At 42.5% G+C, this 25,182-nt stretch overlaps 1 protein-coding gene across 1 annotated transcript; it reads left to right on the top strand.

The window, feature by feature from the left end:
* The first annotated feature begins 4,449 nt into the window (after positions 1–4,449).
* Positions 4,450–23,110, top strand: LOC142661541 (galactoside alpha-(1,2)-fucosyltransferase 2-like). Its single transcript, XM_075838956.1, has 2 exons — positions 4,450–4,704; positions 20,767–23,110. The coding sequence occupies exon 2, from the start codon at positions 20,792–20,794 to the stop codon at positions 21,803–21,805; it is 1,014 nt and encodes a 337-aa protein (XP_075695071.1). The 5' UTR covers positions 4,450–4,704; positions 20,767–20,791; the 3' UTR covers positions 21,806–23,110.
* Positions 23,111–25,182: the final 2,072 nt, after the last annotated feature.

The raw sequence follows: 25,182 nt of genomic DNA, 5'->3' as shown, positions 1-25,182 counted from the left end.
CCTCTCACATCAAGGACGAACTGGCGGTCTGCGACCTTCCTTCTACCTTGAATGCTGTTAGCCACTCGGGTTGATATGAGAATCCGGGAGCGCACTAAAGAGGTTTGACAGGAGAGCCAGGGCCACAAACCAGCACCCTCGGTCCAGAGACCACTATTGCCTTCCCCTAGTGCGCTACCTTAAGAATCCATGCAGGTAGACAGAGTCCTGTTGTCTGAACAAGAGAAGCATCGCAGACCCTCCTCTGGACTATGTATGTATTGTGGCCTTAAGGGTAATTTTGTGCACAAGTGCCCAAAGAAACCGGGAAACTCCAGTATCTAGGGTTGGTTGGAGAGGCATCTCCAGATGGGACGTCTTCAACCGTTAAAACCTCTTCCAAATGATCGATTCCTGATCGATATCTTGACTCCGGAGCAGCTGCTTATTTCATCCAGCAGGATCTAGTGGAACGTTTACATCTACCCACAGTTCTTCTGGAGAGACCCCTGGCTGTTGCCTCTGTGAATGGTCTACCATTGCCCGATACGATTGTGTTCATCACGGAGCCGTTGACACTACGGGTCGGAGCTCTTCACTCGGAGAAGATCGCCTTCCTTGTACTACCTAAGGCTATCAATCCCGTCCTGCTGGGTCTTCTATGGCTTCAGCTACGCTCCCCGGTTTTTGACTGGAGTTCCGGTGAGATTCTTCAATGGGGTTCCAGATGCCATAGCCATTGCCGGTCACAAGTTTGTCCTGTTATGCCCCCTCTGCCTCAGTCACTCTCCGATCTACCATCTCAGTCTGCCAGTTTTGAGCATGTCTTCTGCAAGCGAGAGGCTGAGACGTTACCTCCACATCGGAATTATGACTGCCCCATTGAACTGGTTCCAAATGCTTCACTTCCCCATGGACGGGTATATCCTCTCTCCTTGCCAGAGACTTTATCCATGTCAGCCTATATCAAGGAGAATTTAGAGAGGGGTTTTATACGAAAATCTTCCTCCCCGGCTGGGGCCGCCTTCTTCTTCGTTAAGAGGAGAGACGAATCTCTTCGACCCTGCATCAACTACCGTGGTCTCAACCAGATCACGGTCAAGAACAAATACCCGTTGCCACTTATATCCGAGCTGTTTGATTGCATACAAGGAGCCATAAAATGTTCTAAGCTAGACCTGCAGGGGGCTTATAACCTAATCCGGATTCACCGGGGTGACGAATGGAAGACGGCATTTAACACCTGTGACGGGCACTATGAATACCTAGTGATGCCCTTCGGACTGTGTAACGCTCCCGCAGTCTTTCAGGAATTTGTCAATGATATCTCTCGAGATCTCCTCTACATGTGTGTTGTAGTTTATCTCAATGATATTTAGATTTTCTCCCCATATCTGATAACCCATCAGAAGCATGTCCATCAGGTTCTTCTGCGACTAAGGGAGAATCGCTTATATGCCAAGTTGGAGAAGTGCGTCTTTGAAAAGAGGTCTTTGGCCTTTCGGGGCTACATCATGTCGGACCAAGGTCTTAAGATGGATTCTGAGAAACTAAAGTCTGTCCTGGAATGGCCACGTCCTCAAGGCCATACAGCAGTTTCTGGTATTCGCCAATTTCTACCAGCAGTTTATTCCAAACTTCTCATCTCTGACGGCTCCCATCTCTACCCTTACCAAGAAGCATGTGAACGCCAAGGTGTGGACTTCAGAGACAGAGTCCGCATTTATTAGCCTCAAGAAAGCCTTCACTTCAGCCTCGATCCTCCATCATCCTGATGTATCTCGGCAGTTCTCATTGGAGGTGGACGCTTCCTCTGTTGGTGCAGGTGCACTTCTGTTCAAGAGGAGCTCCAAAGGAAAGTTAGTAGTATGTGGCTATTATTCAAGACTTTTTTCTTCTGCAGAGCGCAATTACTCTATTGGGGATCGGAAGCTACTGACCATCAAATTGGCTCTGGAGGAGTGGAGACATCTTCTAGAGGGCGCAGCTCACCCCATCTTGGTCTACACCGACCACAAGAACCTTACCTATCTTCAGTCTGCTCAATGACTGAATCCTCGTCAAGCCAGGTGGTCGCTGTTCTTCACCCATTTCTAGTTTCTGCTCCACTACCGTCCCGCTGACAAGAATGTGAGGGCCGATACCCTGTCCAGATCATTTGATATGGAAGACACAGTGGAGTCCCTTCAGACTATCATAGACCCGTCCTGCATTGTCACTGCTAATCTTCTGCAGATTAGAGACATCCCTCCGGGGAGGACTTTTGTTCGGTTGGCAGACAGGAGAAGAATTCTCCGCTGGGGACACAGTACTAAAATAGCTGGCTACGCTGGTGTCCATAAGACCCGAGACCTGATTGCTCGTCACTTCTGGTGGCCCATGCTACCTAAAGATGTTCTGGACTTTGTCTCTTCTTGCACGGTGTGTGCTTCTCACAAAGTTACTCCCTCCAAGCCGGCCGGACTGCTTCAACCTCTGCCTGTACCCAATGCCCCTTGGCATCACATTGCAATGGACTTTGTCACAGACCTTCCCCCCTCAGCAGGATGTAACACTGTCTGGGTGGTGGTGGACCAGTTCTCTAAGATGGCACATTTTATTCCGCTGACCGGCCTACCTTCTGCTCCCAAACTGGCGAGTCTCTTCATTCAACACATCTTTTGCTTGTATGGCTTGCCTCTACAGATTGTGTCCGACCGGGGGGGTTCAGTTTACCTCAAAGTTTTGGAGAGCCCTCTGTAAACTCCTGGATGTGAGTTTGGACGTTTCCTCAGCCTATCACCCCCAGTCCAATGGGCAAGTTGAGAGGTTCAACCAGATCATGGGGAATTATCTCCACCACTTTATCTCTTCACAGCACGATAACTAGGTACAGCTTCTTCCATGGGCCGAGTTCTCATACAACAACCACACGAGTGAGTCTACCACTTCCACTCCATTTCACATTGTATACAGTCAACATCCTAGAGTCCCTCTTCCTGTGTCGACTTCATCTCAGGTACCCGCTGCTGACTCTGCATATGGGGACTTTCTGCAAATCTGGCAACAGACCCGGTCCTTTATTTTGCTGGCAGTCGATCGCATGAAGCGAAAGGCAGATACAAAGAGAAGAGAGCCACCTCAGTATCTTCCACGTATTAAAGTCTGGAGAAAGGTAGAAAAAACACAAAGCGCACAATAGTGCGTGACACTGTGATTTTACACGTGTGAACAAGGTTCTAAATACGCTCACCTGGTGGGGTTATGCTGGGAGCATAACATCCAGTGTAACAAATTCCACTTAGGTAGCCTCCACGGTAGATTGGTGGCAGGATCAGCTTGCAGCATAGGACCCGGTTTGAGAACTTGAAGTACAAAGTCTCAATAATGAATGAAGGAATAAAAACAAAAAAGCCAAAAAAACGGGTGTCTTCTATGCGCTATAGGATCTTCCAAAGGACGTGTATTCCAAGTTCCTCAAGGATAACGGTATAGTCGGTGTTGAAAGGATTTATTGATACAAGAAGATATAAAAGCACTAAAAAGTGCTTTTATATCTTCTTGTATCAATAAATCCTTTCAACACCGACTATACCGTTATCCTTGAGGAACTTGGAATACACGTCCTTTGGAAGATCCTATTGATCAATAGCGCATAGAAGACACCCGTTTTTTTGGCTTTTTTGTTTTTATTCCTTCACGTATTAAAGTCTGGCTGTCCTCTCGGAACATTCGCTTGAAGGTACCCTCATACAAGTTTGCTCCCAGGTTCCTTGGTCCTTTCGAGATTGTGCAACAGATCAACCCTTTCTCCTATAAGCTGTGGCTGCCTCATACCCTCAGAATCCCTAACTCCTTCTATGTGTCCCTCCTGAAACCAGTGGTCCTGAACCGCTACAGCAAGACTTCTAGTTCCACAGTTGCTCCCAGTGGGCCTTCTGATTTATTCGAGGTAAGGGAGATCCTGGCCTGCAAAAGGGTAGGAGGAAGGACTTTCTATTTGGTGGACTGGAGAGGGTTTGGTCCTGAGGAGAGGTCCTGGGAGCCAGAAGAGAACCTCAGTGCTCCTGCTCTTATTAAAAAGTTCCTCTCTCGCTCTGGCCCCAAGAAGAGGGGGAGTAAGAGGTGGGATACTGTAGCGTCCATGGCTGCGGGCCGTCAGGTTTACTCCCCTCCCGACGCCCGCAGCCATGGATCCGTGAGCGCTGGTCCCCATCTCCTTCCTAGGAGACGCCAGCGCTCACTTCCGCTCCGTTCTGCTGTGTCCCGTAGGGTGCGCGCGCACGCTCGTGCCTGGCCTTAAAGGGCCAGCGCGCGCACAAAGGAAATCGTCATCATCATCAACTGCCATGATTTCCTGGTCTATAAAAAGGCCCCAGGCCTTCAGATCCTTGCCTGAGCGTTGTTAGTTTTTTCCCAGTCTGTCTTGCAAATGGTCCCTTAGTGTTTCCCGTTCCAGTTGTTACCCATGCCCTGTTACCTGTTCCTGTATCCCGTACTGTTCTTGTTCCTGTGCCTACCAGTGTTGGAGTCGTGTCTACTGCACCTGCTGTCGTTTGCCACGTCCAGTGTCGTTTGCCACGTCCAGTGTCTTCTGCCACGTCCAGTGTCTTCTGCCACGTCCAGTGTCTTCTGCCACTTTTAGTGTCTTCTGCCACATCGGATACTGCCCACCACGTCTGGCGCTACCTGCTGCACCGGCCACCATCCGTGCTGAAGCCACAGCCACCGTCTGGACTAGTTCAGGTACCCAAGCATTACTATCTACTATTGACTTTCATATAGACTGTGACCTGGTCAGCTGCTTCTCCACTACGGCGGAGCGGCCTAGTGGGTTCACATACCCTGTGACCGTGACAGCATTTTTGTTAAAGCTGTGTGATGTTTTTAAAACCAACATCCCCTCATGATTTACCCTGCAGGCAGCTCCATAACTATATAAACCATACCAAAAAATAGAGCATGTAGCCAGAAATATATAACAATATAACAATTTTATTACACAAATATGAGAAACACTTTAAAAAAACATATAAAGACAAGACTCTAGTACAAACAATGTGGTATATAGAGCGAGAAATTCCTGGATAACATGTAAAGATAGAAAGGCTGCACTGAATAACTCTATTGTAGATCCAAAATGCGTTCTATACTGATTACCTCTAGTACCCTGTAAACATTATTGATTGATGAAAGGGGAGATAAGAGAAAGTGTCAGTGCATGCAAATCAGTCAGAAGGCAGCCTTACCCATTACAGCAAAAAATGTGTAAACCAGTGTTGGCTCTGCCACAAAGACCCCCAACTCGCGTTTCGCTGTGAGTGCTTCCTCAGGGGGTATGTGCTGTGTCCTGACAATATCCGACCCCTATATAGTGTAGAGATAAGTGTATCTGAGTATAAACCATCGCCACAATGAGAATCGGCGCATGCTCGCTGACGCGACCGGAAGCGAGGCATGCCCCACTTCCGGCTCCAAGCGCTGCAGCGCACATCCGGATTCCCGACGCGTAACGGGAGTTCCAGACATGCGCAGTGTGCCTAAGGAGCCGATGGGGGCCGTGCATCGCTGCCAGCGTCCACAGCGAGCATGCGCACATCATCGCTGGAGATGGATCTAAACGAATGTAAGCCCAAGATGCTAAGAAGAAGATACCTACCCCATAGATCGACTCCTTAAACTCATATAGCAGACCCAAATAAAAAGTAAGCAGAGTATTGTATCCCCCATGAATTTCTGCAAAAAGCATGTATAACTAAATCAAAAGAGGACAGCCCTGTGCATAGGAATTACAAGAGAATTTAGCCAAAAATTATGATAACGGTGTCATAAATATATAAATGAAGTGAGACACAAAAGATATGAAATAAAAGGAAAAATATTGATAAACTGCATGTGAAAAAATATACATAAAATATGCATAAAAGTGAAGAAATGCTAATATACATCGATCAAATATATATTACAAAATAGCACGCACTAAAATTTATCAAATAAAATAAATACTATTAACCCAATCAAAAACATTGACCTATATAATAATAATAAAATATTAAATAAACCAAAAGCAATAACGTGTCAGAGGGGACAAGAAAGACAAAAGAAGAAAAAGTTGCATAGCACTAGATCCAAAAGTGGAAACGACGGATCCTCATTCCCACGCTACATCGCTATATAGGGTGTTCAAAGGACTTAAATCCAATCTCCACTATTCATGCAATCGGACATGAAGAAAAGATAAAATAAAAAAAACCTACAAATAACATACAATACAGAACACAATTAGTAAAAAAAGGCATAGATAGCAGAGATTATAAAAAGGAACATAGTTACATAGTTACATAGTTACATAGTTAGTACGGCTGAAAAAAGACACATGTCCATCAAGTTCAACCAAGGGAAGGGAAAAGGGAAGGAAAAATTTCTACACATAGGAGCTAATATTTTTTTGTTCTAGGAAATTATCTAACCCTTTTTTAAAGCCATCTACTGTCCCTGCTGTGACCAGCTCCTGCGGTAGGCTATTCCATAAATTCACAGTTCTCACTGTAAAGAAGCCTTGTCGCCTCTGCAGCTTGAACCTTTTTTTCTCCAGACGGAGGGAGTGCCCCCTTGTTTTTTGAGGGGGTTTTACAAGGAACAGGATTTCACCATATTTTTTGTATGTGCCATTAATATATTTATATAAGTTAATCATGTCCCCCCTTAGTCGTCTTTTTTCAAGGCTAAATAGGTTTAATTCTTTCAATCTTTCCTCATAACTTAAATTCTCCATGCCCCTTATTAGCTTCGTTGCTCTTCTTTGTATTTTTTCCAACTCCAGGGCATCCTTTCTATGAACTGGAGCCCAGAACTGAACTGCATATTCTAGATGAGGCCTCACTAATGCTTTGTAAAGTGGCATTATTACATCCCTGTCCCGCGAGTCCATGCCTCTTTTAATACACGACAATATCCTGCTGGCCTTTGAAGCAGCTGATTGACACTGCATGCTGTTATTGAGTTTATGATTTACAAGTACACCCAGATCCTTCTCAACAAGTGAATCCGCCAGTGTAGCGCCCCCTAGGACATATGATGCATGCAGGTTGTTGGTACCAAGATGCATAACTTTACATTTATCTACGTTAAACTTCATTTGCCAAGTGGATGCCCAAACACTTAGTTTGTTTAAATCTGCCTGTAATTCATGAACATCTTCCATAGTCTGAACTATATTACATAGCTTGGTGTCATCTGCAAAAATAGAAATAGTGCTATTAATCCCATCCTCTATATCATTAATAAATAAGTTGAATAATAGTGGTCCCAGCACTGAACCCTGGGGTACACCACTTATAACCGGGGACCATTCAGAGAAGGAATCATTGACCACAACTCTCTGGATACGGTCCTTGAGCCAATTCTCAATCCAATTACAAACTATATTTTCTAAACCTATAGTCCTTAATTTACCCATTAGGCGTCTATGGGGGACAGTGTCAAATGCCTTTGCAAAGTCCAAAAACACTAAATCCACAGCGGCCCCTCTGTCTAGACTTCTGCTCACCTCTTCATAAAAACAGATTAGGTTGGTTTGACAGCTTCTGTCCTTAGTAAAACCGTGCTGGCTGTCACTTATAATGCTATTTATTGTCACATAATCCTGTATATAGTCCCTCAATAGCCCCTCAAACATTTTCCCCACGATGGATGTTAAGCTTACTGGTCTATAATTACCCGGGGAAGACCTAGAGCCCTTTTTGAAAATAGGCACCACATTTGCCCTGCGCCAGTCCCTTGGCACTATACCAGTCACTAGAGATTCTCTGAATATTATGAAAAGGGGGACAGAAATAACTGAACTAAGCTCTTTAAGAATTCTAGGGTGTAACCCATCTGGTCCCGGAGCCTTGTGCACATTTATTTTATTTAATTTAGCTTGGACCATCTCTACATTCATCCAATTCAGTATATCAACTGATATATTAACAGCACTGGCACCGGCTACATCAGCTGCTCCTTCTTCTGTTGTATATACAGAGCTAAAGAACCCATTTAGTAACTCTGCCTTCTCTTGATCCCCTGTGATCAACTCCCCATTACCATTATCTAGGGGTCCTACATGTTCAGACCTTGGCTTTTTTGCATTTATATGCTTGAAGAATTTTTTAGGATTTGTTTTACTATCCTTGGCCACCTGCCTTTCATTTTGTATTTTTGCTAATTTTATTACATTTTTACAGATTTTATTAAGCTCTTTATATTTTACAAAGGCTACAGCTGTACCCTCAGATTTGTATTTTTTAAATGCCCTTTTTTTGTCATGTATTGCCCCTTTCACAGAAGGTGTAAGCCATGTGGGGTTTAATTTGAGTCGTTTATACTTATTACCTGTAGGAATAAAATTTGCACTATAATAACTCAAAGTAGATTTGAAAATCTCCCATTTATCATTTGTTCCATTATTTGACATTAGTTCTTCCCAGTCTATATCCTGAATTGCAGCCCTCATCCTGGGGAAATTGGCTTTCTTAAAATTAAATGTTTTTGCCCTCCCAGCCTGCGTTTGTTTTTTACAGTATAGGTAAAATGTAACTATATTATGATCACTGTTACCGAGGTTTTCACGAACATTGACATTCCCAACAAGATCTGCATTATTAGAAATGACCAGATCCAACAGAGCTTCACTTCTAGTCGGGTCTTCCACAAACTGGCCCATAAAATTTTCCTGCAACAGGTTGAGGAAATGTCTCCCCTTTGCAGTTGAAGCCGAACCATGACACCAATTAATATCCCGGAAATTAAAATCTCCCATTATCACTACAGTACCCGCCTGTGCAGCCCGCTCCATCTGTTTATATATCTGACCTTCCATCTCCTCAGTTATATTGGGGGGTCTATAGATTACACCAAAAGTAATTTTTTCAGTGTTTACCTCCCTTTCTAGTTCCACCCACAAGGTTTCAACCTCCTCACAGTCTTCACCCACTATTGTCTCTTTCACACTCGCCTTCATATCACTTCTCACATACAGACATACACCACCACCTTTCCTATTTGTCCTGTCTTTACGAAAAAGTGTAAAACCCTGTAGATTTACAGCCCAGTCATGTGAAGAGTCCAGCCATGTTTCAGCAACACCAACTATATCTATATTTTCTTCCAGTATCAAGGCCTCCAGCTCCCCCATTTTGCTTGCTAGACTTCTGGCATTTGTGAACATACACTTTAACTTGCCTGTCAGTTTTTCACTTTTATTATCAGAAATGTGATTTGACATTAATCGGTCCTTTTTATTTACACTGATGTTTTGTAACGAAAGGATCTCCTTATCTTGTTGTCTAGTCCTCTCCCCACATTCTGTTTCTCCCCCCACCAATATAGTCTGACCCCTCTCTAACCTGGCTACCCCTTTTTTTTCTACATTGACCTCCTCAACAAAACTAAGTTTTTCGTAAAGTCCATAAGGTTTCATTGATTCCAATAGGACAATCCATTTACATTCTTTTTGTGCCAAAACTCTCTTCACGTTGCCACTCCTGAAGCCATAATGTATTTTGTCAATCCCCCACACTGATAACGTTCTGGGATTGCAGCCATGATATAATTTAAAATGTCTTGGCAATGTCTTTAACTGTGTTAAATCCTCGATCTCACTGGCCCCCATAATGACACGTACGTGCTCTCTCGTACGGATTCTCAGCGCTACGGGGGTTTGCTCTCCCTCTCCTATATCCCAATTTTATGGTTCTGTTACTATAACCTCTGTCTTTAAATCTAGATTTGAGATCTTTAGATTGCAGTTCTAATAAAGCATTTGAGGAGCAGATCTGCCTCATCCTGAGGAACTGACCAACCGGGATAGCTTTAATGGTGGATGGGGTGTGGGCTGATGAGGCATGCAGCAGAGCATTAACAGATGTTGCCTTCCGGAAAGCATCTATATGTAAAAAGCCAGAGTTATCTGAAAAAATCTGTATATCCAAAAATTCAACACGTTGTATTTCAACTTAATGTTAAATGGGTTTTCATTCAGCTGCAAAATGAAGCTCATCAGCCCAGACTCCGATCCTTGCCAAATAAAGAAAATATCGTCAATATAACGTAACCAGGAAAGCACACGGTCAGCGGCGCAGGCGCCGTTCCCATGGAAAATCTGTTTCTCTCAACATCCGAGGAACAGGTTTGCATAGGACGGAGCGCACAGCGACCCCATAGCAGTACCCGGTTTCTGTAAATAAAAGGAATCTTTAAATACAAAACAATTGTGACAAAATAAATTGTAATAACTCCAAAATCAAGTCACAAAGTTGGCTATCCTGGTTGCCGGTCCCCAAGAATAAGCGGACCGCCTCCAGCCCATCATGGTGTCTTATACTGGTATAGAGTGATTCTATATCTGCTGTCACAAGATACATATCTGGTTCAATTTGAATCCCATCGATCCTCCAATGCAGGCCTGCTCTCTTCTGAGCAGTTCTGCTGGGGTTGAACGATGCAAGCAATGCAATTACATCATCGTACCGCTAGCGTCGTTGAAAGGCGCTGATTGGCAGGGAAGAATGACTTGCCTCGCCAATCAGCGCCTTTCAACAAAGGAAGCGGCGCGCGTCGTCGAAAGGCGCTGGTTGGCGGGGCAAGTCATTCTGTTCTGCCAATCAGCATCATTGTAAGGTGCTGAATTGTTGGCCACGCAACGTGCCCGGCCATTTAGCACTTATGCATGTAATTGTGCCTGCGTTCTATAGACGCAGGTACAATTAATGCAGGAGGGCGTGGCGGCGACTGGTTTCAGTGGCGCCGCCACCCCTCAGAGAGGCAGCAGGCCGCCGCCTGAGGCGAGATGCTCATCTTGCCTCATGAACGATGCGGCCCTGGATAGGAGTTATCCCAAAGGGCTTACCTCTAGACATTAGGAACGGGTACGTACATTGGATCGACAATCTCTATTGGGTACAAAAAAAATTCTAATAGCCCCTAATAGAATTCCATTTAGAACTTCTTACACAGAACATAGTAATTTGATTTCAACGATTATATGTAAACATTGGCCCGTTATGGGCAATTGCCTTAAAAATGTACCAGGACTTCAGGTTCCACCACTTGTTTCATATAGACGTGTCAAATATGTACGCGACAAATTAGTCAAGGCTGATTTTAAATATTCAAAGAAAGATTCTCAGTCTCATCTGAGACCAGTTAGGATTTGTTGTTTTCCGTGTCTAAATTGTTTTAATTGTAATTTAATAATTAAAGGCGATAGTTTTGTACATCCCCTTACAGATAAGAAATTTGATATGCATCATTATTTGACTGGCAGTTCTTCATTTGTCATATATCTGATGCAGTGTCCCTGGTGTTGTTGGCATGTGGGTGAGACCACTTTGGATTTCAGGACGCGTATCAACAACCACAAGTACACAATCAGAGAGAAACGTCTGGATTTACCAGTATCGAAACACTTTTCTGAAGCAGGAAATTCAGAACGGCAGTTAAAATTTCTCATTATTGACCATGAACCAATTTCAAATAGGGGTGGTAATAGGTTTGCTCGTCTAAAGCGGAAGGAGCTTGAATGGATTCATTGATTAGGCACATTGATACCCCAGGGTCTAAATGTGGATTTTAAATTAGGTAATTTGAGATAAATATTTGGTTCGCCACCGAGCTTTCTCTGGATTTTTCAGCGTAACTTTGTGAAGGTAATTCAAAGGGTATTGTAGTAGACAATATAAGTATTTTAACCCCTTCCCTCTTTGGCCACTTTTGACCTTCCTGACAGAGCCTCATTTTTTAAATCTGACATGTTTCACTTTATGTGGTAATAACTTCAGAATGCTTTTACCTATCCAAGCGATTCTAAGATTGTTTTCTCATGACACATTGGACTTTATGTTACTTGCAAACTTTGCTCGATACATTCAGTATTTAATTGTGAAAAACACCAAAATTTAGTGAAAAATTATGAAAATTTGCATTTTTCTAAATTTAAATGTATCTGCTTGTAAGACAGGAGTTATACCACACAAAAATTGTTGAATATTAACAACCCTATATGTCTACTTTAGATTGGCAGCATTTTTTGAACATACTTTTATTATTTTAGGACGTTACAAGGCTTAGAACTTTAGCAGCAATTTCTCACATTTTCAAGAAAATTTCAAAAGGCTATTTTTACAGGGGCCAGTTTAGTTGTGAAGTGGCTTTGAGGGTCTTATATATTAGAAACCCCCAATAAGTCACCCCATTTTAAAAACTTCACCCCTCAAAATATTTAAAACAGCATTTAGAAAGTTTCTTAACCCTTTCACAGGAATTAAAGCAAAGTAGAGGTGAAATTTACAAATGTCATTTTTTTTTGTACAGAAATTCATTGCTAATCCATTTTTTTTGTAATACAGAAAGTTTTACCAGATCAATGCAACTCAATATTTATTGGCCAGGTTCTGCAGATTTAGGAAATATCCTACATGTGGCCCTAGTGTGGTAATGTACTGAAGCACAGGCCTCAGAAGCAAAAGAGTATCTAGTGGATTTTGGAGCCTTCTGTTTATTAGAATATATTTTAGGCACCATGTCAGGTTTGAAGGGCTCTTGCGATGCCAAAACAGTGGAATCTCCAAAAAGTTACCCCATTTGGGAAACTAAATACCTCAAAGAAATTATCTAGGGGTATAGTTAGAATTTTGACCCCACAGGTTTATTGCAGAAATTATTGGACGTAGGCTGTAAAAATTTAAATCTAAATTTTTTTCAAAGAAAATGTAGCTTTAGCTAATTGTTTTTCATTTCCACAAGGACTAAAGGGGAAAAATCACCTCAACATTTGTAAAGCAATTTCTCCCGAGTAAAACAATATCCCATATGTGGTCATAAACGGCTGTTTGGACACACGGCAGGGCTTAGAAGGGAAAAAGCGCTATTTGGCTTTTGATGCTCAAATTTAGCAGGGATGGTTTGCGGAAGCCATGTCGCATTTGCAAAGCCCCTGAGCGGACAAAACAGTGGAAACAAGTGACCCCATTTTGGAAACTACATCCATTGAGGAAATTATCTAGAGGTATAGTGAGCATTTTGACTGCACCGTTTTTTTTGCAGAAATTATTGGAACTAGACCGTGAAAATTAAAATCTAAATTTTATCAAAGAAAATGTAGGTTTAGCTAATTGTTTCTCATTTCCACAAGGACTAAAGGAGAAAAACACCACAACATTTGTAAAGCAATTTATCCCGAGTAAAAAAATGCCCCACATGCAGTGGTGGATTAAGTAGACAATAGGCACTGGGCTGTTCCACAAACTTGGGCCCCCCGTCCCCACTCTGCCGCTCTGCCGTGTCTATAGTGAACACCACCTTTTTGTGCGATCATTGATAAATGAGTGTTACGATTCCTCTTGTCAAAGATCTGTGTCCCTACATACTGACAGTCTCCAACCATCGCTGACAGTATTACACTGTGTAGGGACATATCCTCCTGAAAATGGGAATGGTAACACGCATTTGTCTATTAGTCCTGGGTACACAAAGACTTTATGTGGAATACAAGGATTTCCTACAACAAACATGTCTGGAGAGGGGACAGATCCTCCATAGATCCTCCATAGATCCAGTGACTCACAAGTGAAGTCTTCTCTGATGGGAGTCGTTATCTTTTCTTCTCGATATGACACAGACCGGTATGGCGACTACTCCTGATGACACATCTTTGCTCCTCGCTTCTGCAGTCATTTCCAGCCTCTATAGAAACACAAAAATTCAGACCCAAGGCCCAGGACCATACATTAAAGGGGTTGTTCGGGCACGGATCGGTTTTCTCATACTGATGACCTATCGATGTGCCCGGACAAACCCATTTTACTTTGACTAATAAATTACAATGCATAAGTTTTGAGAACAATAACGTTTTAATTTTTTTGTCGACTCAGCTGTATGAGGGCTTGTTTTTTGCGAGACGACCTATAGTTTTTATTGGTATGATTTTTCGATACATGCGACTTTTTGGTCACTTTTTGTTTCTTTATTTGTAGGGCAAAGTGCCCAAAAACAGAAATTCTGGTATGGTTTTTTAAGGTTTTTTGTTTTTTTACGCCATTCACCGCGTGGGGTAAATAACATAATACTTTTATAGTTCAGGCCGTTATGGATGCGGCGATACCAAATATGTATGGTTTATTGTTTTTTTAAAAGGGGCAATTGTGTTTTATTTTATTACTTGAAACTTTTATTATATGTTTTAAAACTTTTTTTCCGCTTTTTTTTTTTAAGTCCCACTAGGGGACTTGAAGGTCCAACTGTCAGATTTAGTTTTCTTCAAATACATTGCACTATCTATGTAGTGCAATGTATTAGATCTACCAGTCAGTCACTGTGTGAGAGGGGAGACATATGCTTTGGGGCTTGCAACACTCCTGGATGCGCTAGAAATCAGCGATGCAGTTCTCTGTCTAAAACTGGCCCTGGCGCCTGGGCCCAGCTGCTCTGCAGCTGCCTTCTGGCTCGGACGGTTCTTCTCTGCTTCGGTGCTGGCACTGCACTGAAAGTGACACATGACGTGTCACATGATATTGCAATGCATTGTATGTCCAAATCAGTGCAGCGCCAGGGCCGAAGCAGAGAAGGAGCGCCCACTGGTAAGTGAAAACAAAACAACGCTCACTCCCTGGGCCTCCAAGGCATTATTTATACTTTGTGGGGACACTTGGGGACATTATACTGCGTGGGGGCACTAAATGGTACATTATACTGTGGCGGAGGGCAATAAGGGGCATTATACTGTGTGGGGGCATTAAAGGGGGCACAATACTGGGGGGGCTATGGGGGCATTATACTGTATGGGGCAGCTATGGGGCATTTTACTGTGTGGGGGGCACTAAAGGGGCATTATACTGTGAGGGCATTAAACGGGGGTATTATACAGTGTTGTCGGCACTAAAGAGGGTAATATACTGTGTGGGGAGCACTAAAAGGGGCATTGTACTGTGTGTGGGGGCAAAAGGGGGTATTGTACTGTGGGGGCAGTAAAGGTGGCATTATACTGTGTGTGTGGCAGTAAAGATGGCATTATACTGTGGGGGGCAGCTATGGGGGCATTTTACTCTATGGAGCAGCTATGGGGGCATTATAGCATTATACTGTATGGGGGGCACTAATGGGGCATTATACGGTGTGGGTGTTCATATACTGTGCGGGGCACTAAAAAGGGCTTTATACTGCAAGCAGCGGGATATATAAGCTGCAGACGGCGAACTAGAAAAAGCAGAGTATGTACATTGGGTAAAAAGAGGGTGGGGGTTGGTGAAAAGCCAGAATGAGTGATAGAAAATTGAAAGGGGAGGGATAAAAGAGGGGGGATAACACTCAGGATATAGACTATTGGAGGGAAAAAAGAAGGAGGGAGAGTGAACAAGATAAGCATAGGAAGGGTGACACATGAGAAGAGGGAGACAAAGAGCAACAATAGAGAAAACAGGAGCGGAAAACAACTTGGTATACGACTATAGTTCCTATGAAATATAACAAAATGTCACTGATGGGGTAGGGAGGGAAAAATTAAATCATGAAATCAATGGCAGGGGCAGGAATAGGGCACTTGTGAACAGATCACACAACCCTCAATTGCCCCCTTACTGGAGTCACTGTAACCCCTATCAAACACATAGAGACCACCATTCCCAATAGATTTATTAAGATGAAACAAATGGAAAACTATTGGATATATAAGTTATCCACATTACATCCCAATGGGCTTAACGACATTATCGAGACCAATTTTTAACAACCTCATTGCTCATCACGAGGTAATCTGTTTACAAGTGCCCTATTCCTGCCCCTGCCATTGATTTAATTATTAAATTTTTTTACCTCCCTACCCCATCACTAATATTTTGTGATATTTCTTCGGACTAATCCATTAAGTTAGTCCAATTGTGTTTTTCACAATTAAATACTGGAAGTAACGAGAGTCACATAAAGTCCAATGTGTCACGAGAAAACATTCTCAGAATCGCTTGGATAGGTAAAAGCATTCCGAAGTTATTACCAACTTGTCAGATTTAAAAAATTAGGCTCTTTCAGCAAGATCAAAACTGACCATAGCGGAAAGGGGTTAATATGCTGTGGAAGGCAACCATGCCCCAAAAATAATAGTTTTGTTGAAAAAATTACAACCTAAATCCCATGATTCTTGCTATGAAAACCTAGCGGTCCAAACACTTATTATACCACTAGATAAATACCTTAGGGGCTGTCGTTTTAAAAAATGGGGTCACTTCTAGGGGTGTCACATTCTTCTGCCTGCTAAAATCCTTTGCAGGCACGGAGTGGGGCCCGTAAGTCATTTAAGCTAAAATTATGCTCTAAAAAGTCAAACGGTGCTCCTCTGCTTTGGGGCCACACTGTGTGGGCAAGCAGCAGATTACAGCCTAAGCGGGGGTACTTCTAAACACAGGGGAAACTGGGCAATAAATGTTGGGGTGCATTTCATCAGTTTCATGTACTATGTTGGAAGTAAACTTTATTTATTTTTTTCACACCTGCTTTACATATGTTCTTGCACAAAAACGATGAACTTAAAAAATGCAATACACATTGGGGGGTGTAGTTTTAAAATGGTGTCATTTTTGGGGGTTCCTTATGTTCTGGCACCTCTGAGCCTCTGCCAACCTTGCTCAGTGCATGAAAACAAAGTGTTCTTCAAAATTATCAAAAGTTTCAAAATGACCTTCATATTTACAGTGAAGGAAATAAGTATTTGATCCCTTGCTGATTTTGTAAGTTTGCCCACTGTCAAAGACATGAACAGACTAGAATTTTTAGTCTAGGTTAATTTTACCAGTGAGAGATAGATTATATAAAAAAAAAAAAAAGAAAATCACATTGTCAAAATTATATATATTTATTTGCATTGTGCACAGAGAAATAAGTATTTGATCCCTTTGGCAAACAAGACTTAATACTTGGTGGCAAACCCCTTGTTGGCAAGCACAGCAGTCAGACATTTTTTGTAGTTGATGATGAGGTTTGCACACATGTTAGATGGAATTTTGGCCCACTCCTCTTTGCAGATCATCTGTAAATCATTAAGATTTCGAGGCTGTCGCTTGGCAACTCGGATCTTCAGCTCCCTCCATAAGTTTTCGATGGGATTAAGGTCTGGAGACTGGCTAGGCCACTCCATGACCTTAATGTGCTTCTTTTTGAGCCACTCCTTTGTTGCCTTGGCTGTATGTTTTGGGTCATTGTCATGCTAGAAGACCCAGCCACGAGCCATTTTTAATGTCCTAGTGGAGGGAAGGAGGTTGTCACTCAGGATTTGACGGTACATGGCTCCATCCATTCTCCCATTGATGCGGTGAAGTAGTCCTGTGCCCTTAGTAGAGAAACACCCCCAAAACATAAGGTTTCCACCTCCATGCTTGACAGTGGGGACGGTGTTCTTTGGGTCATAGGCAGCATTTCTCTTCCTCCAAACATGGCGAGTTGAGTTAATGCCAAAGAGCTAAATTTTAGTCTCATCTGACCACAGCACCTTCTCCCAATCACTCTCAGAATCATCCAGATGTTCATTTGCAAACTTCAGACGGGCCTGTACATGTGCCTTCTTGAGCAGGGGGACCTTGCGGGCACTGCAGGATTTTAATCCATTACGGCGTAATGTGTTACCAATGGTTTTCTTGGTGACTGTGGTCCCAGCTGCCTTGAGATCATTAACAAGTTCCCCCCGTGTAGTTTTCGTCTGAGCTTTCACCTTCCTCAGGATCAAGGATACCCCACGAGGTGAGATTTTGCATGGAGCCCCAGATCGATGTCGATTGACAGTCATTTTGTATGTCTTCCATTTTCTTACTATGGCACCAACAGTTGTCTCCTTCTCACCCAGCGTCTTACTTATGGTTTTGTAGCCCATTCGAGCCTTGTGCAGATCTATGATCTTGTCCCTGACATCCTTAGAAAGCTCTTTGGTCTTGCCCATGTTGTAGAGGTTAGAGTCAGACTGATTAATTGAGTCTGTGGACAGGAGTCTTTTATACAGGTGACCATTTGAGACAGCTGTCTTTAATGCAGGCACCAAGTTGATTTGGAGCGTGTAACTGGTCTGGAGGAGGCTGAACTCTAAGGGTATATTCACATGCTAGCTGTGATTTACGGCTGAAATGACAGCCTGTTTTCAGAAGAAAACAGCTGCCTCGTTTCAGCCGTAAATGCACCTCCTCGTAATATACGAGGCATCTGTGACGCTCGTATATCTTGAGCTGCTCTTCATTGAGTTCAATAAAGAACAGCTCAAATTACGTTGCAAAGAAGTGCCCTGCACTTCTTTGCCGAGGCAGTCAATTTACGCGTCGTCGTTTGACAGCTGTCAAACGACGACGCGTAAATTACAGGTCGTCTGCACAGTACGTCGGCAAACCCATTCAAATGAATGGGCAGATGTTTGCCGACGTATTGCAGCCCTATTTTCAGACGTAAAACGAGGCATAATACGCCTCGTTTACGTCTGAAAATAGGTTGTGTGAACCCAGCCTTAAAGAGGCTCTGTCACCAGATTTTGCAACCCCTATCTGCTATTGCAGCAGATCGGCTCTGCAATGTAGATTACAGTAACGTTTTTATTTTTAAAAAACGAGCATTTTTGGCCAAGTTATGACCATTTTTGTATTTATGCAAATGAGGCTTGCAAAAGTACAACTGGGCGTGTTGAAAAGTAAAAGTACAACTGGGCGTGTATTATGTGCGTACATCGGGGCGTTTTTACTTTTTACTAGCTGGGCGTTCTGACGAGAAGTATCATCCACTTCTCTTCAGAACGCCCAGCTTCTGGCAGTGCAGACACAGCCGTGTTCTCGAGAGATCACGCTGTGACGTCACTCACAGGTCCTGCATCGTGTCAGACGAGCGAGGACACATCGGCACCAGAGGCTACAGTTGATTCTGCAGCAGCATCAGCGTTTGCAGGTAAGTAGCTACATCGACTTACCTGCAAACGCCGATGCTGCTGCAGAATCATCTGTAGCCTCTGGTGCCGATGTTTCCTCGCTCGTCTGACACGATGCAGGACCTGTGAGTGACGTCACAGCGTAATCTCTCGAGAACACGGCTGTGTCTGCACTGCCAGAAGCTGGGCGTTCTGAAGAGAAGTGGATGATACTTCTCGTCAGAACGCCCAGCTAGTAAAAGAAGTAAAAACGCCCCGATGTACGCACATAATACACGCCCAGTTGTACTTTTACTTTTCAACACGCCCAGTTGTACTTTTGCAAGCCTCATTTGCATAAATACAAAAATGGTCATAACTTGGTCAAAAATGCTCGTTTTTTAAAAATAAAAACGTTACTGTAATCTACATTGCAGCGCCTATCTGCTGCAATAGCAGATAGGGGTTGCAAAATCTGGTGACAGAGCCTCTTTAATGGTTGGTAGGGGATCAAATACTTATTTCTCTGTGCACAATGCAAATAAATATATATAATTTTGACTATGTGATTTTCTGTTTCTTTTTTTATATAATCTATCTCTCACTGGTAAAATTAACCTAGCCTAAAATTTCTAGACTGTTCATGTCTTTGACAGTGGGCAAACTTACAAAATCAGCAAGGGATCAAATACTTATTTCCTTCACTGTATAAGTTTTGTAATACATTTAAAAATGGAAAATATTTTAAATACATTGCTGTTAAAGTAAAGTAGACATATGGAAATATAAATTTTATAACACATTAGTACAGCAAGTACATAAATATGTGACATATTAGTGTTTAAAATAGAAAATAAATGACTTTTTCTAAAAATGATCTAATAGTTTTGCGTTTTAATCAAAAAATACTAATTGTTTCTGCCTACTTTTACAACATATATATATATATAGCACAATATGTCACAAAAAATTTCAGAATCACTGGGATACAAAAAAGGCTTTAAAATGTTCACACAGCACAGATTTTAAAAACAGGCTCAGTCCTTAAGGCTCAGGCTCAGTCGGTTAAGTAGGATTTTTATACATGTGAAATAAAACGTTCAAATTCGGTCTTTGATGGTAGCCAATATGTATAAGTGAAGTTTTATTTAAAAATGAACTACCTACACCAGGAGTGAATCAGGGGATCTACCATGAGATTAGGGACAGGTCCATATAGCTTGTGGAGGTAGCTGCTACAATTTCTTTGCATGCATTTTCATCAGATGATCCAGTGTCCCATAATAGTGATAGCAGCTATAGTTAGTAAGCGATTTAATTTGCTCAACCGCCATGCCTTCATACATGACCATGAACTGTGCTAGAGTGTATATTAGCTTTCAGGAAGTGTGTGACCCATACAAGTTAATACCATTGGTCAAAACTCACAAGTCTCTGTATAATTCACCAATGAGCAGTTCACTAGGAATTGGTGGTGACCGGTACCTAGGTCAAGCCAGCGACTCCTAGACTCACTCAGAGAGAGACACATGCATGGCCACCTCTTCTCGCTGGGTAGGAACACAACAGCCATCAGGAAGGGTAGGAGGTTGAGGCCCCCTAGTCCTCCTAGATTGTGGAGGCCCCAGAGCATGTACCCCATGTGCCCTCCCTGTAATACGCACCTGACGGGACATTCAAACACTAACCTTTGAGGAGGAAATTTCACAATCGGTTCTTGAAATTTGTAATAGAATGTCCTGGTGGCCCAATATCAAGATCTGAGGACTACTGTTAGATTGTGATCTACTATTTGGCCACTACTGGTCTGCACCAATTTTTTATGTCCTAAAGTAATGTATACATTTTACTTGCCTGCTTCTTTTTTTTGTCTTAATTTTCTTAATTATTCATCTCTATTTTTTATGCAGCATTGATCAACCTGGAACATCAAACATGAAGAACTGTTTTCTGATCTTCATCTTCGTGGGATTTTTAGCAGTAATTAATTTGTCCTATTGGTACAATTCTTCTATCAGTCAAGGGATTTTCTCTACTCTATCTAAGGTCAGCAGTGAAGAAAATCTACCTCAAATAGCTTCAAATAGAATCCGACCATTGAAGGGTATGATGACTATATTACCCCAAGGACGCTTAGGGAACCAGATAGGGGAGTATGCAGCTCTCTACGCTCTAGCAAAAATGAATGGCTATCGAGCTTACATTTTGCCTGTGATGCATCAGGCTCTTTCCTCACTATTCAAAATCAATTTACCTTTAATTTCTCAGGATTCTGATAAGCGTATTAAGTGGAAGGAATACCAAATTCATAATTGGATGAGTCCCGAATACCGCAATATCACAGGGGAGAATGTGAAATTCATAGGTTGCCTGACCTCCTGGACTTTTTATAACAATATGAAGAATGAAGTCCTACAAGAATTTACATTTCATGATTTTGTTAAAGATGAAGCCAACGCTTATCTCACACAAGTGAGGGGTAATCGGAAAAACGTAACATTTGTCGGGGTTCATGTTCGTAGAGGGGACTACGTAAAAGAATTTGATCAACTAAAGCAAGGAGTGTTAGCAGACAAAAAATACCTGCAGAAGGCCACAGATTACTTTAGGAACAAGTACCAGAACCCAATATTTGTAGTGGCCAGTAATGGGATGGATTGGTGTAAGCAGAATATGAATAATTCCTATGGAGATGTTTACTTTGCTGGAGATGGCATTGAAGGTTCCCCTGCTCGGGACTTTGCCATTTTGGCCCATTGTAACCACACTATTATGACGTTTGGAACATTTGGTATTTGGGCTGCAAGCCTGGCAGGTGGTGAAACAATGCACCTAACTAATTACAGTGCACCTGATGCTTTATATCTAAAATTTATAAAGTATGAAGCACTCTACCCTCCAGAATGGATTGCTGTCCCTGCTGACCTGTCTGAAATACTGAAAAAATAAGAAACATCCTATAAAATAAATTTTTGGAGGAATTGTTTTTTTATGACTAAGGCCCTGTTCACATCAGCGTTGCCTTTTCGTTAAGGGGTTCCGTCAGAGGTTTCCATCGGGTTAACCCCTCAACGGGAAGGTAAACGGAAACCTTAGCTCCCATTTCATCACCATTGATCTCAATTTTGACGTAAACTTTGCTAATGGTTTCCGTTTGTCACCGTAGTGAACGGGTTTAGTTGTTTTGACGGAATCAATAGCGCAGTCGACGGAAACCCCTCAATAGAAGGACAACGCTGGTGTGAGCAGGGCCTAATGCTCATTGGCGTCCCTCACTTTTATATAATGGTGGTACAACATCAGCACTTGGGGGGGGGGGTCCAACTTGCTAGCATGACCTTAATAATAAAACTGTATGCATAAAGCTCTGTCTAGTCGCGGTTACAGACAGGCAGAATCTTATTATTTTATTCTAAGTGTAAGGGGATGATTTGGAGCTCCTACCAAGAAATATTACAAAATGTATCAGAACAGAATGTTAAACCTAAAACCAAAAATATATTAAAAGGGAACATTCACTTTAATAAACCTCCATCTTGCAACACTGTATCAGGGATATTTAATATAATTTTTAGCAGTTTAATGTGAAAGCTACATGTAGTATTAGGAAGCAAAATCTTAAATCTTTACAATGAATTTTGAGATCAAATTAATCTAAAGATAATTAAGTTTGGAACAGCTAAATGGAAAAAGCAGATATTAATAAAGATATTTCATCAATCAACAAAATATACAATTCTTTAAACTAAAGGCATGGGCAGGGTTGACAATCATTTGGACATTTATTAAACCTAAAAACAGTAGACTTTTGGCCAGTGTCTCTGCTTCACACCAGGGGTCTCCAACCTGTGGCTCTCCAGCTGTTGCAAAATTACCACTACCAACATGCAATGCTAGTGACTCTCTAGACATGATGAGATTTGAAGTTTTTCAATAGCTGGAGAGCCCCAGGTTGGGGACCAAATGTGTGCAGAATAAAAATGATTTGCCCATGATTTGTTCTTTTGTTAGAAACTTTGGAGGCTTTTGCAAAACCACACCCACTGGGCTAGTTCTGGAGAGGAAAACATCTTCCCTGCAGGTTCAGTGCACTGTCCTTCAGTGATGCCAGCTTTAATACGAGGAGGGAGACAAGTGGCACAATGTTATGAACACTAGGCCATTTTTTTATGGGGACTTTGGTTGGTGCTTTGTCTTGCCCTATTTTTTATGGACACTATAGGTCACAATATCCAAGTTAAGTAAAAATGCAGAATTCATGTGACCCTGTTATTATGCTTGCAATTATTATTTTGCAATTCACATTAAACAATGCTAATGTGTTAAATCAGTAAATTATAGACTGTATTTTTTACAAAAATATATGTTTTTATACAATTTTATACAAAATTACAAAACACAACTAAAATGTAGACTTGCACAAAAGTCACAAAAGTAAGCTTAGAACATAGCTGGAGCAGAAAGAGATTCAAATTGAATATTCAATAAAAGAATACATTAATACATTTTTAGGATAGAAGTACTAAGCATTATATAAGTTTGACTAGTGAAGGCCAGATATAAAACCAGAGCAGGTCAAAAACTCAAAAGAAGAAAGGAACCGAGGATGGGTACAAGGAGCTTCTAATCAGGAGGAAGGTAAACCCTCAGAGAGTGCCTTCAGCTACACTTCTTGGGCAGAACAAGAAGCTGGGAGTGGTCTCTGGATGATTACCTCGTGCATCGTGACTACCGCGTATCCTTTCTTGTAGGTAGGTGCCTTCATGGTGGAATCTGGAACCATCTGAAAAAAGCTCAAAATCTGGGTTACTTACTGGTGTCCCATATACATTTTGTAGACTTCCTAGTTCTGAGTTCATTAAGTCGACACAATTGTGCAGTGTCTCATTGGTATGTAACTGTTCAGTCTTGTCACTACTCCCCTCTTTTGGACCTTGCGGAAATAATGTGGCAGGGTTCAGAACTGAAAATCTATGTATAGTGAGGTTGGGTGGGGTGGGCAATGCAACCTCATACTTGGTGAGGTGGGCTGCAGGTAGGTGTTTGGTATGGACCTGGTGCAGGATAATGTTGACGCAATGAGGGACCATGAGTATTAGGGAGTGGTCCAATACAAAATCCGCTGCTTCCTAGACGAATTCCGAGGCCGCTGCTATGACTCGTACACAACAAGGCGTACTTCGGATCACCGCGTCCAGTCTCACGGATAGGTAAGCTAAGGGTCACTGATTGCCTCCACTTGACTCCATGCTTTTGCGTGAGGAGCCATGTGTGTGGCCCCCATTTTCATGGCAAAACATGTAGAAGGGAAGCTCATAATTAGGTAGTCCTAAAGCAGGAGCTTCTTGCAGTAGCAGAACTAGTTGGTGAAAACATGTGAGAGCCTCATCCGGCAATTGGAATGGCTCGAGGTGTAGCCTGTCATACAGGGGCTGTAGGAGGCGGGACGCCCCCAGTATCCGCTCCCTACAATATCCCACCAGTCCCAGTAAAACACAGAGTTGTCTGGGAGGGGGTGGGACAGAAGTGTCTCGTGTTGCTACCACTCTATCTGGGGACAAATGTTTGGCCCCCTGAGATATGCAATGGCCTAGAAAAGTGTCTTTCTCCTAAAAAAATATATGTGTAGCTCTGTCACTTTCAAGAACCTCAGCTACACCATACCTATACACCATTTATTTAAAGTATTGGTGATTACCACAGCATCCTGATGGTATCTGGATCAATCTACAAAACCCTTAATATATGCATTAGGAATTGGGTCTGTGCATACATTTTGAAGACCCTGTGCCTCACCATTTATTAATTTTAAGCAATCATGGGGAGGGTTAGAATATTCATCTATATGTTCTTTCTGTATTTTAATTCTGTTCCTCCCATACTTTTGAACCCAGCGGAAGCAATGTAGCTGGGTTAAAGACCCTACAACGTTAGATTAGAACATGTGAAAATGCAAGGAGGGAGACATCATACTTAGTGAGTCTATGTCACGAAGGATCTGTGGAACCACTGGGTCATACCACCTTGGCGGTAAGGCAGCTGGCCAACAGGGCGCAGATGAATGTCTATAGTTCGTATAGGTACCTGTGGCAGCTCAAACAGCAGCAAGGCAGGCTCGGCTAGGACTAGGCAGCAGGTAGACGTCAGGCGAGGTGAAGCAGGTCAGACATGGATACAGCAGGACACGACTTTGGCACACCATAGTGCTCGACCAGGATGGTATGGAATGCTAGGGACAGGAACAGTAACTGGAACAGGTACAGGAACTGGAACAGGTACAGGTAACACACTAGGAGGCCATCACATAGACAAACTAGGGAACAACA

The sequence above is a fragment of the Rhinoderma darwinii genome, chromosome 10 (assembly GCF_050947455.1).
Source record: "Rhinoderma darwinii isolate aRhiDar2 chromosome 10, aRhiDar2.hap1, whole genome shotgun sequence".
Classification (NCBI taxonomy): domain Eukaryota; kingdom Metazoa; phylum Chordata; class Amphibia; order Anura; family Rhinodermatidae; genus Rhinoderma; species Rhinoderma darwinii.
Note: the sequence above shows the minus strand (reverse complement) of the source record. Positions and strands in the feature narration are given on the sequence as shown.